The sequence below is a fragment of the Bombus terrestris genome, chromosome 3 (genome assembly GCF_910591885.1).
Source record: "Bombus terrestris chromosome 3, iyBomTerr1.2, whole genome shotgun sequence".
Taxonomy (NCBI): domain Eukaryota; kingdom Metazoa; phylum Arthropoda; class Insecta; order Hymenoptera; family Apidae; genus Bombus; species Bombus terrestris.
In genome coordinates, this window is record NC_063271.1 from 3,898,296 (window position 1) to 3,915,261 (window position 16,966).

A 16,966-nucleotide genomic window follows, 5' to 3' on the forward strand; every position below is an offset into this window, starting at 1 on the left:
TGTATCTGATACTCGTATGTAGCTGGCAGCGTATGTGGAGGGGAAAAACAACGAAGGGTAGAAAAGGAAGTAGCGAATTTTTGCCGATATTTCTGCATCCCTTTGAAGGATGATGTTAGAGCTATTCAAAAACAGTAATCGACGATTCTCTTCGATAAATCGTGGAAGAAAGTTGGCGAGGAATTTTTTCTCCGTTTGAAAATTACGATACACACATTACTTCCTATATACTCTAGTATTCTCAACGTACAATATCGCGTGTATGTCTACGTAAAAGCGACAAACCCATGGAAGAGAATAAAAGTATCACTTTCTAACGATAAAGAACAGAGGGTAGGAGCAAAAATAATAATAACGGAAAAAGGTAAAGAAAAACAAAAACTACCAATCACATGCATTACATTGATACAGAAGAAGGAATCAGAGGGAGATATAGATATTAAACATTCGGGGACGATGCACAGAACAGAGGGAGAAGCTTAAAGAACCGCAACGACAGAGACAGACTGTATTTATAATACTTGGGATCGTAAAACAGAAAGGAAGAGTAAAAAAATATATAAATCGTTGTTTCTATTAAACGGAGAAAGTAAAGTGTGATACAGATGTGAGACGTTGGTACGACGATCGGTGAGCACTCCTGATCGGCCAGGTCCAAACGAGAGAAACCACCAAGAAGACAGGACAGGAGAGAAGAAAAAAAAGGGGGACAAATAGTTAAAAAAATAATGAAAAAAAAAAACAGGAAGAATATAATAATAGACAAACAACGGGCGAAGAAAGATCACTCAGGGCGGACCCTTAAAATTCCTACCTCCAGAGCGGGTGCTTTAGCCTGAAACACAAATGGCAAACCTGAAAAGAAATTCCGGCCAGATTCGGGTAGATTTTGGTATGGCGTCGCGTTTAACGAGGGATCGTTGTCGTTGGTGTGGTCGTTGCTTAATATTATTATTGTCATTATCATTATTATTATGGTCAGTGTGATAGAACCAAGAAACGAATCTATACATGTTCGTTTAGCGTCTGTGTGAATCGCATTTGAATGGTAAAATCGATTTCGTGTCCACGGTGTTTTGTATATTTTGATACTTCGAGTAAATGTGAAAAGAGAATGAGTGAAAAAGAAGGGGTGGAAAATGAGTGGATGGAGAGAGATCAGGCGACAAAATGCAACAAGATGCTGCACGATCTTGCGACGCGATGTGGTGCAATGATCGAATCGCAAGAGACGCTTTCCAAGGGTTTTGACTCGAAGGGCTCCGAGAACGATATTTCATCGTTGTGAAACGTATTTACTTAGCAACAACGAGAGCAGATAAATAAAATGAGCAATATAATTTTTTTGAAATGTAACATTTGAAAACGTCTCTTGTTAAAATATCGCGAAATAGTAATATATTTAGAGAAACAGATTTTATTACGTAAAATCGAGAATGCTGACACGTTCGACCCAGTTCACTGGCATTCCATTACTCAAAATTTGGCAGCTATTTGAGCGCGATCGATTACGTTCGAACTATTAAAAATATAGATCTTTTTATCAAGTTTTCTGAACGTGTCAAAGTATCAACAAACGCTGTTCCCCGAAATTGCAAAAGAGCATCGACCTCACTTACCCCTCTTAACGTACAAAAAAATAAACTCATCTTCATTTATAAAAAAAAAGAGCATCGAGAAGGACGTGGAATATATTCGAAAATCTAATTTATCCCGCGTATGTCGTTGCCATATTACCAGAGCGGATTTTTGTAACGGAATGACGTCGAAACAAGAGGACAGTTGGCGAAATGAGCGCGGTGTTCGAAATTAATTTTCATGGCGCGCGGTGGCGAGCTGCAAACCGGCTGTCGAGGAAGTAAAGCTCAAAAACGATAGCTGTCGTTACCCGTTTCCTGTGTCTGCTCTTTTGCAATTCCTCGTTGCCTCTCGCTTGTTTTATCATTTTTTCTCTATCTCGTTCGAACGAGATTTACCCGTAGATTTTTCGCGTATACGATGGAAGGCACGAAAGAGAAACGAGAGATGGTGAAAAAAGGGAGGGATGAAAAACCGAAAAAAAAGAAAAGAAGAGAAGAAAAAGTGGACGAACAGGCGGATGAAAAAAAGATGGACGAGAGTGACGGCAGATGAAAGAACGTAGGGACGAGATAGGGATGGCGTAATTGTTATCGGGATTCTCTGCGTTTCACGTGTGTGCAAGCCTGGCAAAACGTGTCAACTAACGTCAGCTGTTGCTTGAGGCCATTCCAGCTAAACGGGTCCGGAACAGTTGCAGACTTTAGTCAATATTCCTCTGCCTTCTTTTCTCTTTGTTCTAGTTCTCTCTCTTTCCCCCTTCTATCTTTTTCGTCTATAGTTTTGTTTCTTTTTTTTTTTTTTGTTCGTTTTGATGTTTGTTTTTACCCTTTCCTCGCTTTTTCTCTTTTTTTTCCTCGTTTCTGAACGCGTCTCGTGCTCTGTTTCCGCGACACGATCGACGACGTATCGATTAGAAAAGGCAGCTTTTTTTATCGGTAACAATGAACTCTCCGTTTTGCTAGGGGATAAGAACGACCGACCGGTTCGCTATTGTCACGTGAAAACGCCGTTTCCTAGTCGATCGGTGTGTACAAAGGCTACTTCATTTTGGAGTGGCGGAATCATTGTCCGTGACGAATTTTCAATCGCGTCTTTGCCAATATCCGTGCAATTTGTCAATTCTTTCTGATCATTTTTCTATAACAAATTAATATTTCGATGATTCTATAGATAGGAAAGTTTCCATAGAAGCTAGAAACTAATTATTGCGAACATATGGTTCGTAGTTTTAGAAAGAATAATTGCCATTTATCCACGGAACGTGTATCCAAAGTGGAACATCGAAAAACGCTTACTAATTTGGAAGTTTCAGGTGGTTGGTTGGACCGTGTTCAATTTTATGCTTGTCGAGTAGATCGATGAAGAAAATCGATACGCAAACAACGATCAACCGGGATTCGTTTACCAATTAATTCACGATAATCTATCGGCAGCGTCTGAAAGGTGATCGATTAAGCGGGCTGACGTTTCAATCTGGCCGAGGGGCGTCGCTCGATTTAATTAAAAACTCATTCGTCGTCGTTCGCGCCCCGGAAACAGAGCACCGGCGACAATTTCCGGCGGAAAATCAGGGAAATCTCGTGTCTCACCTGTAGCCTGTAGTTGGGATCCTGTGTCGCCGCGTGTGCAGCTAGGAACGGGTCGTAATAAACGCTGCAAAATAAAAATCACCAATGTTAGTTTTGTATATGTGCACGAATTTCTACGCAACCAGCATCTTTTCGATTATTTCTCGATATTTTTCAACGTGTTTTTCTTTATATTTTTTTTTCCTTTTGGTGCGTGTTTCGTTTTCCTTGAAAATGAAGTACAAATCGTTTGTTTCTTTTTTAAAGCTTTTAGTTCTACCTGTCTTTCATTCAATTTATCTTTTGCTCCAACTTGTTTCAACTTTACTTAAACTTGTATCGAATGAAATTTTCCTGATTGAATTATTCGATGAAATAACAGATCTTTCTTGGAAACACACGCGTCTTCGTCGCTGAAAAGAGGCTGGTTGCCTTCGATTTTCTGTAAACGTAACGTTGACAAAAATTTCGTTTCTCGTGGCATTCGAAACGCAGTTCGAGCGTCGAGTGCTCTCGTCTTGTTAGAAGCTTCGAGTTCCACGATCCACACGATATACAGCGTCAAAGGATATGATTTAATCTTTTTTATTCGATCGAGGACCACGCTGTTCTCGCGACTCGATGAATTTTACCCATTTGGCGAATGAAAGAATCGCTGCGTTCGATCAAATTCCAAAATCGGACGCGTGCCACTGGTCTCGAACTCGTCCCTTGTACCTGACGTATTCATTCGTCGAGTTATAATGCTCTCGTTCGATTCTCAACGATTATATGAAAACCGTAGCGTTTCTCAATAGATCGCGGACTGATTTTTTTGAAATTTCGAACCGTCAAAAATCGCTGTACGCTGTAGCTCAAAAATATCACGAACTTGCTTTCCTTTGACAGGATATAATTTAATCGTAGGTTTTCGAAAAAAAGGATTTATCTATGTTCATTTTTAAAGTCTACTATGCGATAACAAAATCGACAAAATCGACAATCGTCAAAGCTTGCGGAATTATTTTGTTGTTTGGAAAGCTCCTTATCTGCGGATTGTTTAATTTTCTAAACTAGAAGTTGACGTTCTTCGTTCACTGGCGCAACACGAACACCGACATTATTCCAAACGGCGAGTAAAACGCGATTACACGATTTAATACGTCACTGTTAATTTTTTCCAGCAGAATTTAAATTTATCTATTGCCAAATTCTATCAAAGTGTCGGAATATTTATGAGCCGTGGCGTACTCATCGAAGTCATGAAACTTTGAAACGTCTCGAAGAATCACGTTTTGCAATTTTTGTTTCCAAGGATCGCATTTTGCAATTTTTCTTTCGAGCAATCATATTTTGCGAGTTTTGTTTCGAATCGAACGAGAAAACGTTCCGAGTCGATCGATTTTACGAGAGTTTCTCTTTCGTCATCTCCATTTCCCCGTCGGTTTTATTCGTCGCCGGTTATCAGGCTGTATTCGAGCGAGGTCAACGAAAATTCATAAATCACAACCGGCGTGTTCTTCCATTAAAAACGCGTCGGTATCATCGGCGTGATCGGTGGATCGAAGAAGAGTAACGAACGATTTCAACGATTTACGAACGCACGGGAATACCACCCTTATTTATGAGTAATAAAACTGACGATTGATCGGTGGGAAAATATGGTTGCCACGCGGAAACATCGACGGCTTCGAAATTTTCCATCATCCCCTTTTATCCAGTTCGCGCCGTGCGAAATTGTTTAATTAACGAGCGATGCTATTTATCGACGCGCGAACGCGTATTTGTTCGCGTTCACCGACGGAAACTAATGAAAATTCCTTTGTCGTGAAAAATTAAGGAATCATTCTAAACGATCTATTCTTGTGCACGTAACTTACCCTGTTATCATTCTTTAACCGCTTAAGAATTATATTTGTTCAGGAAATTCTATTAAAAAAACATTTAATTTCTACTGTTGATTTAGTAACATTTCACCATTGCGAGTAATTACGATTCGATTAATTCAATTTTCCTAATTAATTATATGATTGGAATTACGACAAATCTTCGAATTACAGTGTTTCGTTCATTGTACAATGTTTCTATTTTACGGATTTAGATTGGATTTTTATAATATCGTTCGCATTGTCCAATATCCTCTGACAAAAATATCCATTTTCTTTTACATTAGCTACACACTGTAATTAAAAATTTAATTAATACATCCAATTGACGTTACGGAAGAAAAATAACGTTATCAGAGAAAGTATTTCTAAATTTCATCGAATTAATATATCCTTAAGCGATTAATTTTTTAAATCCTCCGTAAACCTCATACTTCGTTTCCATTTAAACATCGAAAATATCAACGTTATAAAAGTTTCTCTATCAACCGCACCAAGTTCACGACGATCACGTTTATCCGTTCGAGGCTTCCTTTAACCTCTGATAATTCCTTCTTGCAAACAAGTTCCTCTCAAGCGAGTTTCTTTACAAACTTCCTCCTTCACTATCCGCCGGTCGTATTTTCACGTTTACAAGAAAAAAAAAACGCTTCGTTATCGTGTAATATTGGTTTATCTATGTCGACTAAAAGGCTTTCTAAAGTGCATTCTATAGAAGGTTCTCTCTGGGGAAAAGAAAATTGCGATTGGCCTGGTAGAAAGGTTACGTCGGTGCATGCAGGATGATTTCGACAAGCAGACTATAACGAGCGAGACACGTGCAAGAGAACTGGTCGCAGTGGGTAACCAGAAGAGCGGGCTGGATTTCGATGACACTCGATGATTCGCGGCGACAAATTGGCAGAATTTCTGTACGGTCGTTGGTCGACGCGCAAAACTGGATCGGCTGTTGAACGAAGTGTGAATTTCCACGTGAAACTACGGCGTCGACGTGGCCGGTTGTTGCGTTCGACAGAGGAACGTGATATAGGTGGGAAGAAATCCGGGTCAGTAACTCGAATATTCCTTATTCGCCAGTCTCGTTAAAAAATATTTCATCCGACGAGGAACTCAGGGAAATCCGATGAAACAGCTCTGTTGCAAAGTGCTTTTGCTATATCGTGTATCTTGTATTTCTCTTGTGTATCTGTATTCCTGTTATCTCGTATTAATAAGACGATTTGTAATTTTATTTCGATATCGTGAATTTTAATCTGTCAGCTTGTGTAAAACGCCAAGACGGGACATCTCATTTTATGTTTGTTAATATTCAAATTTTTCAAACTAATTGTAATATATAACATATGTTCTAAAGATGATCTTGTAATTTCATTCCGAAGTCACGTATTAGAAAAGATGATTTTTCACTCAAGTTACCAAGCCAATTTTCAGCAAAAAGATATATTTTTTATTGAAAGATTCGCTATATATGTATCCGTAGAAATCCGACAGTTTAATATAGCATTCCATTAATTTTTAATTCCAGAAACGTATTATACAAATTTGCAAACATATTTTAGAAACGAGTCGGTTAATAAGTTAAGTTTATTCATTTTCTATCTGTGTTGTAATTACGATTGAAAAGTTTCTTAATTTGATCAAAAATTGTCTTCCCTTCGTTTTGATTATTAAGAAACTTGTGAAAATTCTTTAACATTTCATTAAACGCCCGATATGTAGGGATATTCGTATTATCGACAATGTTAACGATTTTAAAGTGACACGATGAATAGTTTGTTCGACGACAGTTGACAACTACGCTATTCATTCTGAAACAACATTCTCAGAAACGAGCTGGCTAGAACTACAACTACCACGAACTTCGTACAACGAATATCACCATCCTTTGTGCCAGAACAAGCACTCGAACCACTTCTTCTGTACTCTGAACACCTCGTGAACTATACGATCTCCCATTCACGGACTTAAACAGTGTATCTCTTAAACTTTCTCACGTAACTGTTCCAACTTACAAACTTTGCCGCTCCAATTAAAGCTTGTGTGTGTGCCAAGACCCCAGACATGCCTCGAACCTAGTGAACTTTGCTACTTTGTTACAGAGCTGTTCGTGTACTAAAACTTCGTCTTACTCTTTAACGTTATCCCCTCTATATTCAATGATCGCCAGACTAAATGTACGAGGCCGTTTTATAAATAACGTGCATTTTCTGAGAATTCAGGTAGGAGCTTCGTCGGAAAAGGTTTTACAAATAGAGAATCTGATAAGACGATAAATGATCATAGAAAAATTAGAGAGTACAGGGCACTGATCAATTCATTAAGAGGCATAATTCGTCGAGCAGAGAAATTTATGCGTGGCAATTACACGAACGCGGTGTTATTAGAAATTACACGTTGTTTCGTTACAAAAAAGATACAAAAAGTGTGTATTCTAACAAATTAATAAATTTTCTCTCTTATCTTACGAAGCAGCCCTATGAATAATTCCGTTATTTTAAATTCGCCTCTCAGAAAAGCAACATTAGTTGCCGAAAGATCAGACTTCAGCTTCTCGCGCAAATTAATCTTTTCCTGTAGCGAACCATAATTGAACCGATGTAATTTAAACACAGATTCATTTTTACCTGTAATAAAATTACGACGAGTAAATCTACTTCGGGTATTACGCGTATTTTTCTACCTTCTATGCATTTTTATATACGAGTACCTTTAAAATCTACAAAAATCCGTGCTTCAACGATGTAATTTATATTTTCAATTACACGCGATATCTCAATCTCTTTTTCATTTAAACTGAAAACCTCGAAATTCCGCCATTTGATAGATCACGCGTCCAGCAACTCCGCTGATTAAAAGTTACCCGCTGCGGCTTCGAAATACCAAAAGTACCGTTGAACTGCCATCGTTGGTTGGCGCGTCGAGGACGGCGCAGAACGTCGAAATCTACTTACGCAGGTGCGAAGGGATGCAGGGCCGTGGCCGCAGCCGCGGCTGCGAGCGGCCCCGGGTTTCTGGCAAGAGCCAACGCCGCTGCACTGGTCGGGAAGGCTGCTCTCGCAGCGCCCACTCTTCCTCGTTGGATGGCAACTCCTCTCAGCGCCGCTGCTGTAACAACACACACAAACGCACATGCCAATGCTTGCCTACCTTCTCGTAGCGCTTTTACAGCGTCGGTTAGTGTTTCTGCTGCCGGCCAAAATCGCTTCGCTGGCTCTTCTCTTTCTCTACTTTCTTCGACGTTCGTCGATATTCTCCTTTTTTCTTTTCCTTTCTTTTTTCTTGGAAACAAATCGTTGACAAACCAAGGGCGACGACGAGACGAGATTAGACGAATTTCAGGGAGTTGAACGGGCTCAGGGAAACTTTCGACCGCGGACGGAAGGTTTGGAAAATCTTGGAAACGCTCGTTGCACCAAAGAAGGCGATTCCTTCGAAATTCCCATGGAAATTCGGTGGAAGTTAACCAGACGCTTGAAAATATTTGAATGACAAAAACCGAACAAATCGGTAGGCTGGTGCGATAGTTTCCCGCAAAGAAATCAAATATCTGTTTCAGCATCGAATACTCGAGCGACAAGCGGGATCGCACGTTTGAAGGGAAGATTGAAACGACCAATCGATAAATGAATTAAAAGAATAATCAAAGATCGTGGAAGCATGGAGATTCGAATCTCGAGATGTACGATCGGATGTACCTGATTTTGACAAGAAGAAGGACCGACGTTATCCGTTTTCCTCCGAGAAACGACGATCGAGAGATTCGATGGATTTTCTCATAAATAGTTGGCTGCAGCGTTACCGATCCAGTCGAACAGAGTCTAAGAAAAGTAGCCAATATCTGGAGAAAAGGGAAGTTGGAAAACCAACTACGTCTAAGTATAGTCCATCAGTTGCAGCTGATGAAAACCGACGCATGGAAATTGCTTCTACGTCTGTAGATACTTCTCAGACCGTGAAACTTTCCAAACCTACTATAAACATCGATCGGATAGCACCTAAGGAAGATGACACACCTGTGAGTGCAGTAAAATTTTCTCTACCGCAGAGACGGCAGGAAGCTCCAAGATTCAGAAATATTTGGAGTAAATGCAAAAGATTTTACGGGAGACCCGTGTGTCAACTCACGTTGCTTATATTTTTCTGCGTTCTGTTGCCGTGTGTCTTGACATACTTTGCCGTTTTCCTCCTGGACAAGTTCAGGAAGAAGAGACCATTTCTTTCTTCGGGGGATAACTTGAAAGTACAGATGTCGTTGGAACGTCGATGAGTCCAAAGGACGAAGATATCGAATAAACTAAATACCAAGGATTTTCGTGGAGTGTTGAAAGTTACGTAGAACGCGTACGTGAATTTCGTAAGGTTAAGAAGAGTTTCTGAATGCCCACCAGGAATCTACATCCTTCCAAGATGAATGATATCCGCGAATGAAATAGTTTAGACGAATATTTGGGCAAAATTGCTTATGGCCAAAATTTTGGCTCAAGTAAAGTTCAACGAACCTCTTTGGAACGCCTCATGGCGCTTCAAAATACACGTGTCTGTCATTCGTGTTCAACGAACCAGGCAAAGAATGACATGTAATTCCATTTCAACAACTCTTAAGAAACCATAGGAGTCGAAATAGATCTCGACACGAGTATAGATTACAAGACAGAAATCGACTGAAAAATCTCAATAACGATGCTTCTACAACAGTTTGTTCGAGCCTTTCGAAAGAATTGATATTTTAGATAGGAAGATAAAATCCGGCTGATCAGCCACGAAGAACTGATATTTTAGATAGGAAGATAAAATCCGGCTGATCAGCCAGGAATTCCGATAGAGCAGAGTGATAAATCGTCATTGACGATTCTTTCGTGAAAGGTGGCAGAGAACGAGCGAGCTTTCAATGTAACGATCAAAGACGAGAAATTTGGTCGACTGTTGGAGCGACAATTAGGATGAAATCGGGTGTTCGTGCAGCTCGTTCCGTTGATGGAACTCTTGGAAGACGACGGTTCTTTCGGCGTCCGGAAATGCTTGCATCGGCGGCGTATCCGGCCTCGATTGATCGCAGACAGACCCTCTCGGTCCTTTGATCCGGACGGTGAAGCAATAAAAACTGATGTTTCTTGCCTACCTTTTGTCCGAGCTGTCACCGTGTGTGCGTGTGCCTCAACTAACTCGTTGTCTTTAGACTTCAGCGTCGGTCCACGTTCAACTTCCGCCTCGAAGAGATCAAGGAGCGTTTGTGCGACTCGCGTCTTTTGTTTCTTTTCCTCCCTCACTTTTATCGTACGATCTTCCTTTGCTTTTCAGTCACAAAGTTCAGAGAGAGGGAAAAACGACTTGTAAAGCAAAGTGTATCAGTAAGCAGTCAGTTAATGTAATTTAGTTCGTTTAACGAAGTAAACTTTCTTTCTCTGTCGCTCGGCCAACTTTCTTCAGTTATTAATCCAGATATGCCTGTTAATTAAGATTCTGATAGCAAGACAATTCTTTTTTATTTCCAGATTTTTGTCAACAGTCGCGTTTCGCGTAATATCCTTTGCTCGTTAAGCTCAGTTGGAACAATAAACTAACCATCGATATCAATAAGAATACAAGAATTTACTTAACGCGTTCAATTTAAATAACAAATAGAAGTTTTAAATGTTTGGTAGAAGAAAATGATATTATTATTTATTATTATCACGTATAAAATGGAATATGTATTATTTTTGAAAAATGGTATGAAGCAAAAATTCACTTATATCTGGATTAATTACAGAAAAGAATCTAATTTTTTTTAAATATCGATACTGATACGAACGTTTGAAATTTTTAATAATATTTAACAATAATATTTTCCCGGCGGTTTTTCCAAGCTCACTTGCTCCTTTTCTTTCGATCGAGCGCTCCAAATCTCTTCAAGAAACAGATGTCTCCGTGGGGATTAGTACAAAAGAGAGAAAATTATTGGCGCAGCTGGTTACAGGCTAGAAAACTTGATACAACGAGCAACAAGTAAAACATCAACAATCAACAACAACAACGGAATAAGTATTAAACAATCAACTACCGTGCAAGTGTCGCACGTGTGGTTAGCGCGAGTACAAAAACGGAAGTTAAAAACCAGAGCCGCTTATTCGACTGGATGGTTACAGAAGCCAGACCTGACATCCGGTCGCTATTTAGTACAATACAAAACTTGGGGTGTGCGTCAAGAAAACAAGACTAGAGCGTGATGCATTTTACAGCAGGCACATTCCAAAAACACATTGGTAAGATCGTGAGAGTTAAACAAGAGAATAAATCGAACATCGCAACGAATCGATCTGTGGTCTGGCGAATGTCCTCTTAAAACCATATTCTCGAGAGATCCTCCATTTCTTTCGATTTAATAAAATTTACCTATATTTGAATATAATATATATATATATAATATATATAATATATAATTGAATTGAACTGTAATTTGAATTTTTCAATCATTACGTACTAAAGGAATTTCCAGGTAGAAATTCAAAATTCGTTGGCCTATCTTCATCGGCTTTCATAGTGACGTGTATGTCCTCCAATTAACGATAATTAATTAATGGGTTAACGACTGGATACCGGTCGGAACCCCGTTGGTACTGATGAACATGAGCCGTGGCAAGCTGGATATTCAATAACGCGATCCCGAAACATCCAAAAATGTGGAGAATTCAATTTCCCGAACGTTATTCCGCGCTCGTGCAAATAAAAACCAATCGATCCGAACAAAATAAAAATATGCGCGAAGAAAGCGGAACGAGAGAGATTCGTGCACGTTTATCGAATAGTTTCTCAAGACGAACGATTCGAAATAAAGCTAAGATCTCCATTAAATGAATATGTATTCTGATAGGAATTTGGTACAAGTAAAATTTATAATTAATATTGTAAATTTTATAAAGAATATATGTCTTGATAAAAATTCTAATAAAAATTCTATCGGAGATCAAAGATTCGAAATAGGCCAACGATGTTTCGACACGTTGCGAAACGATTGGAAAGAGGATTAAAGGGGTTGAGAAAACAAAAAAAAAAAAAAAGAAAAAAAAGAAAAAAACAAACAAAGGAAAAAAGGAGAGAAAATACACAATCCACGTTGGACCACAGATCGATAATCGTCGCGTATGTAACGTCGCCCTAAATGGTGTGTGGGGTTCGCTAATTACGTGAAAGAAACATCGATAATGTGTGCCCCAGAGAGAAGAAGGTTGCTGAGGAAGGGCGTAACGGTGTAGAATGGAAAAAAAAAGAAGAGAAAAGGGGGTGGAGAAAGAAAGAAAGAAACGGTGGTGCTCGACGAATAGTCGTGGCGAGAATGCAACAGCACCGTCGCTTCCGATGTATTCTCCTCGTTCTCGTTGTTTCGTTCTTCGAACTCGAAGATCCTCTCGACGCTGCGTATCGTGTATTTCGTGTCATCTTTTCTTTTTTTGTCACAAAGGAAACGCATCCGTTATTGTCTGTGTGCATTGTACGACCAGGGTAAATGGAGTAAAGGAGCGAGAGTTGACGCGTCGAAGAAAAAGAAAACAGATCGGAGGAAAAGCAGGATAATACGGAGGAGAAGCTTCGATAAATTTTGTCAAACGAGATTGCCTCTTAAATCAACACGAAGAACATTGATTTCTTGCAAAGTATTCTTCGTCGAGTGGATGGTACGATGGCCAAATTGTGTTACGAATGGTAGCACGAAACAGAAGCTAAAACACAGGTAGATACGCAATTTGTGGAAACGCGAGATCGTTCAATTATCCGGAAATACGCGGTAGGCATCGCGGTGTCGGGTTTCCGTGCAATTCGAAGAGTAGTCTTTTTAATTAATTCGTTTTAATCGCACCCTGCTAATCTGCTTTATCGATTACGCGGCCATTGCACGATCGCTGTTAATTAAGTCGGCCTACTAGAACGCTGACTAACTAATTCGACCGCTTGCTCTCCGCAGAGGGAATCTTTTTGGAAAATCGATATTCAACGAGGATATCACGATGGTCATCCTCGATTTCCAAGAAATTACATCCATTTGCAGCTCTTCGACAGAGGCAATCTCTCGACAAACGAGGTTTTGTGGTTCGTCGAGGGAAAAGATGTCTCTTAATTTCGTTTAATCGACGAATTCCAAATGTTGAGGAATAAAAAGAAGAGGGAAAGATCTATCAAAGTAAGAAATAAATCGCGAGTGTCAATGGAAAACAGAAAATATACAAAAATATAAATTTATACGAACATTCACTATCTACGAACGAGCCTAAAATCTACACGCTTTCTGTCAAGAAGAAAAATTGCAAAAATTCCCATCGCGAAATGCTCGTTCGAGATCTGTCGATCTTGCTTCGGCTCGTCATCGCGACGATAATAACGTCCGAAGTTTGCTGTACCGGTGGCATCGATCAGACGACGACAAAAGAGACGCTCGTTCCCCTTGACATCGGCGCGTTTCTGAAAATTCCGAAGCCGAGGAATCGTGACGATGGAGAAACCGGGTTAGCGGAACAAAGAATAAGAAAAGGATGGAACGTCGGGGAATAAGTGACGTGCTGGTGTGTGGTTTCGTTGAATCTCGCGTCGCTTCCGGGCTGGATTATTAGAAGTCTCTCTGTACCTTCGTCTCGCCGCCGCCCTGGGTGCAAGGACGAGCGGTGCAGCTGCAGGGGATGGGGTCACCGCGGCTGCGGCGACTGCTGCAGCTGCAGCTGCCGATGGCGCCGCCGCTCCAAGCCAGCTCCACGGCATGGCCGGCAACCTGTATCCTGTTTTTGTCAGAAACTGTTAGTTCGTTGCATCGTCGTACCATTACTCTCGCGATTATAGGCTACATCACGTCCCGATCAATCCCTATTTGCCACTGTGGATCTTTGTTTTTCTTAAACTTGCCCGTTAAATTGCCTTCAAAAGTCAGACAAAAGTACCATTTATACACAGGCTGGCGGAAGTATTCGATCACTTGTAAACGTTTTTCACCAACACATCTTATATACAAAGATTTTAAAATTTCATTGGTAAGATCGTATTGGCAATGTTTGAAATAAATCTGAAAATGTATATTTAACGTTTATACATTTAAGATGACCGAGATCAGATGCATGCTGTATACTGATTCTTTTACTAAACGTACGTGTCCGATAGATATCTGACGATTTCTTTATACACTGTCAGATTGGTTTCAATATAATCGCAGCAATAGTATTTTATCGCAGTGTTAATGAAATTTCAAAATGCTTTATGTAACACATACGACACGAACATGAGAGTTTTCTATGGTAAGTGCTCGAATACTTTTACGAGTCGGTATAACTCGCGATACTTGGGTATATACGGTATACATGAGCATATACACGTGTAATATAGAAGTGTAATCGATAATCTATTATTGGTTCATAATTTATTATTATTAAGAATATATTATTGTATAGATGATTTAGCGTTAATTATGTCGATTCGAGTTTGAACTGACTACTCCCTGTATTACAGTGCATGTGATTTGTTATAGAGGGAGCATAGTAATTGGACATCGACGATAATATATATTGATTGGTAGGGCGTTTCCGGAACAATTTAATACGTCTGATTGGTTATTGCTTGGGATTATGTTCATACCTGTGGTACATTTCTGGCTCGATATTCTGAGTATCTGCATTAATGTTTCAGGGTGTTCCCTGTTTTATTAGGAGTTTATTGGAAAGTTGGATCCACGGTGCCGATTAGGGCTTGAAAATGGCAGCTTGTCGTTAAAGTATCTCTCTGTTTCATTAATGCGCGTATTATTGTCCGTGACACGGAAATACCATTTTGGAAATGTTTGGTCGAATGATCGATAACCTTCGATACCCAGCGCGACCTCCACGGACAACAAACACGCGATCTGATGAATTAATTGACATTTGCAGTTTTACAATTATGGCATTCTCGGTGTCAGTTAGCGAGTATGTTTCTATTAGAAAGTTATTTCTTTTTTAATTTATATTTGCTTCTTCTCGTCTCATCCTTCTGTCTTTTGTTTCCTCCTCATTTCGCGAGAAAATAATTCGACCGACGAACCTCCTCGATCCTATTTTATAATTCCATTCCGATCACACGAGATCGATCGTTTTCTTTATTTTTCCCCCGATGAAATCAACGATAAATTTAACGAAAACATCAATTCAGCGAGTCACCCCGATTCGAAGAACTGTTTCTGTAGGAAATTTAAATAAATTCCACCTTATCTCTCCCTTATTTTCTTATCCTAATCGACCTAATCTCCTAACAATTACAATAAAACAGAACTTTATCGACGCTAATCATCTTTCACCTAAATCAGGAAGTAGCAATGATATGGAAGATAAGCTGATATGGAAGACAAGCTGATATCGAATACAAGAAACTGATACAATGATGCAAAATATTTTTCTTTTCTTAAAGATATATTTAAGCTCTGAATCAATCCTGGCTCGTGAGCAACGCAGAATTTCCCGCAATATTTCTTACCTAAACCGAGATTACTAATAACAGAGGACAAAAATTCTAATAAATTCCAGTTAAGTTATCAGGAAGAATTTAACCTTCCTGCGATTCCTACGATTGAGTTATGAGCTTGAACGATAGTGACTACACACGATATCGTTATCGTCGAATTGCAGAATAGCCGCGAGAAAGGGGGTTTCACCGACAAAAGGAATTCAACACCGTCCCCACGAATCGTCCAGGCGAATTACAGAAGCGTGGGTAACGCGAGAAACGGCATAATCAAATATCGGAACAGATTAACACCATCGCGGAACCGCGTATTCAAATTTCATGCAGATCTCCGCGTCACTGCGGTCTGCGTTTTGCAACCGGCAGTTGCGATTCGTTAGGAACAACGTTTCGATATGGATTTATTAAATTCCAGGTATTCTCGTTTAATTACGAATTTTCTGCCGGACCACTATCATTCTTCCCTCTGTATATTGTACCATCGTTTTCGCGTGCCTTCCGTGACTCTATGTTCTCGAGTATTTAGCGAGAAAACGTTTATTACAAGGAATTTCCGAAATTTTTCCGAAGCTTATAAATTTCCACAATCTTTCCTTAGTATTTTAGAAACGCGATTCTTCTTCCTTTACTCCAAATCGTACATCACGATTCTTTTTCTTACATTTTCAAAATATTTGCCAATTAGGAGGAACCATGAACGAGCAACATCACGAAGAATACACAATGTTCGTGTCGTGACTTTTTCTATAAATTTAGATCTAAACAGAAGGTATTATGAAAGTTGTTAGAAACAAATTGAGAATTTCAAAAACGTTGAAACAATGTTCTACCTCATCTGGACAATTTTCCGAAACGCGAACTATTTGGAAAGTGACCGTAAGTAGCTTCGTTTTAATTAATTTTTTAATTCTAGCAAGGATAATTCATGCAAATGTAAAATAATGAAACTAGTCGCTGTGAAAATGCAGTGAATCACGTAGAAATAGCTTTAACTATACGATATTTTCGAGATACATACTCGCTCTTCGATTCGAAAGGAAGGTACATATTTAATGTGCACGAACCTAACAGTATTGGATGTCGCGGTTGTCAGAAATCAAGTTTCCCCGGTGGAACAAGAGCAGTCTAAAACTATAGCGAACTATGAGAAATCGCAACGGTAGCGAGCATTCAATTTTCATTGCAGAGAAATCGATGTTTCTCTCTGTTCCTGTTTTACGACAAACGTCCAAAAACTTCTATTTACGTGTTTCTATCGATTTTCCAATCGGCTAGAACTTCCAACCTAACGCAAAGTTTCCTTCGTACTATCGGTAACATTTTTCTAATTTTTTCGTTGCAGCTTCTCGATAATTTCGTACGCAATAATATTGTACATCGTTCGTTCCATTTTTTATTGTACGAAGGACGAACTTACACGGTCTCTCTCGAGAGTTTTTTAATTAAAATTCCGTATTCCCATAACGATACTCGTTCGGCGAACCGAGACAATGTATTATTAAT

General features: G+C 39.5%; 1 protein-coding gene across 8 annotated transcripts in view; it reads right to left on the reverse strand.

Annotated features, from left to right (window-relative positions):
- The window catches only part of LOC100644512, a 350,489-nt gene that overhangs the window by 16,942 nt on the left and 316,581 nt on the right, over positions 1 to 16,966 (reverse strand). For 2 of the 8 annotated variants that reach the window (XM_048404380.1, XM_048404375.1), the window contains 3 exons: positions 13,611 to 13,758; positions 3,171 to 3,234; positions 2,227 to 2,253 (listed from right to left, as the gene is read on the reverse strand). In XM_048404380.1, coding sequence (XP_048260337.1) covers positions 2,227 to 2,253; positions 3,171 to 3,234; positions 13,611 to 13,758 — 239 coding nt within the window. Of the gene's footprint in view, positions 1 to 814; positions 836 to 2,226; positions 2,254 to 3,170; positions 3,235 to 7,965; positions 8,120 to 13,610; positions 13,759 to 16,966 lie in introns of all 8 variants that reach the window. The other 6 variants (XM_048404379.1, XM_048404373.1, XM_048404374.1 and 3 more) reach the window with 5 other exon arrangements.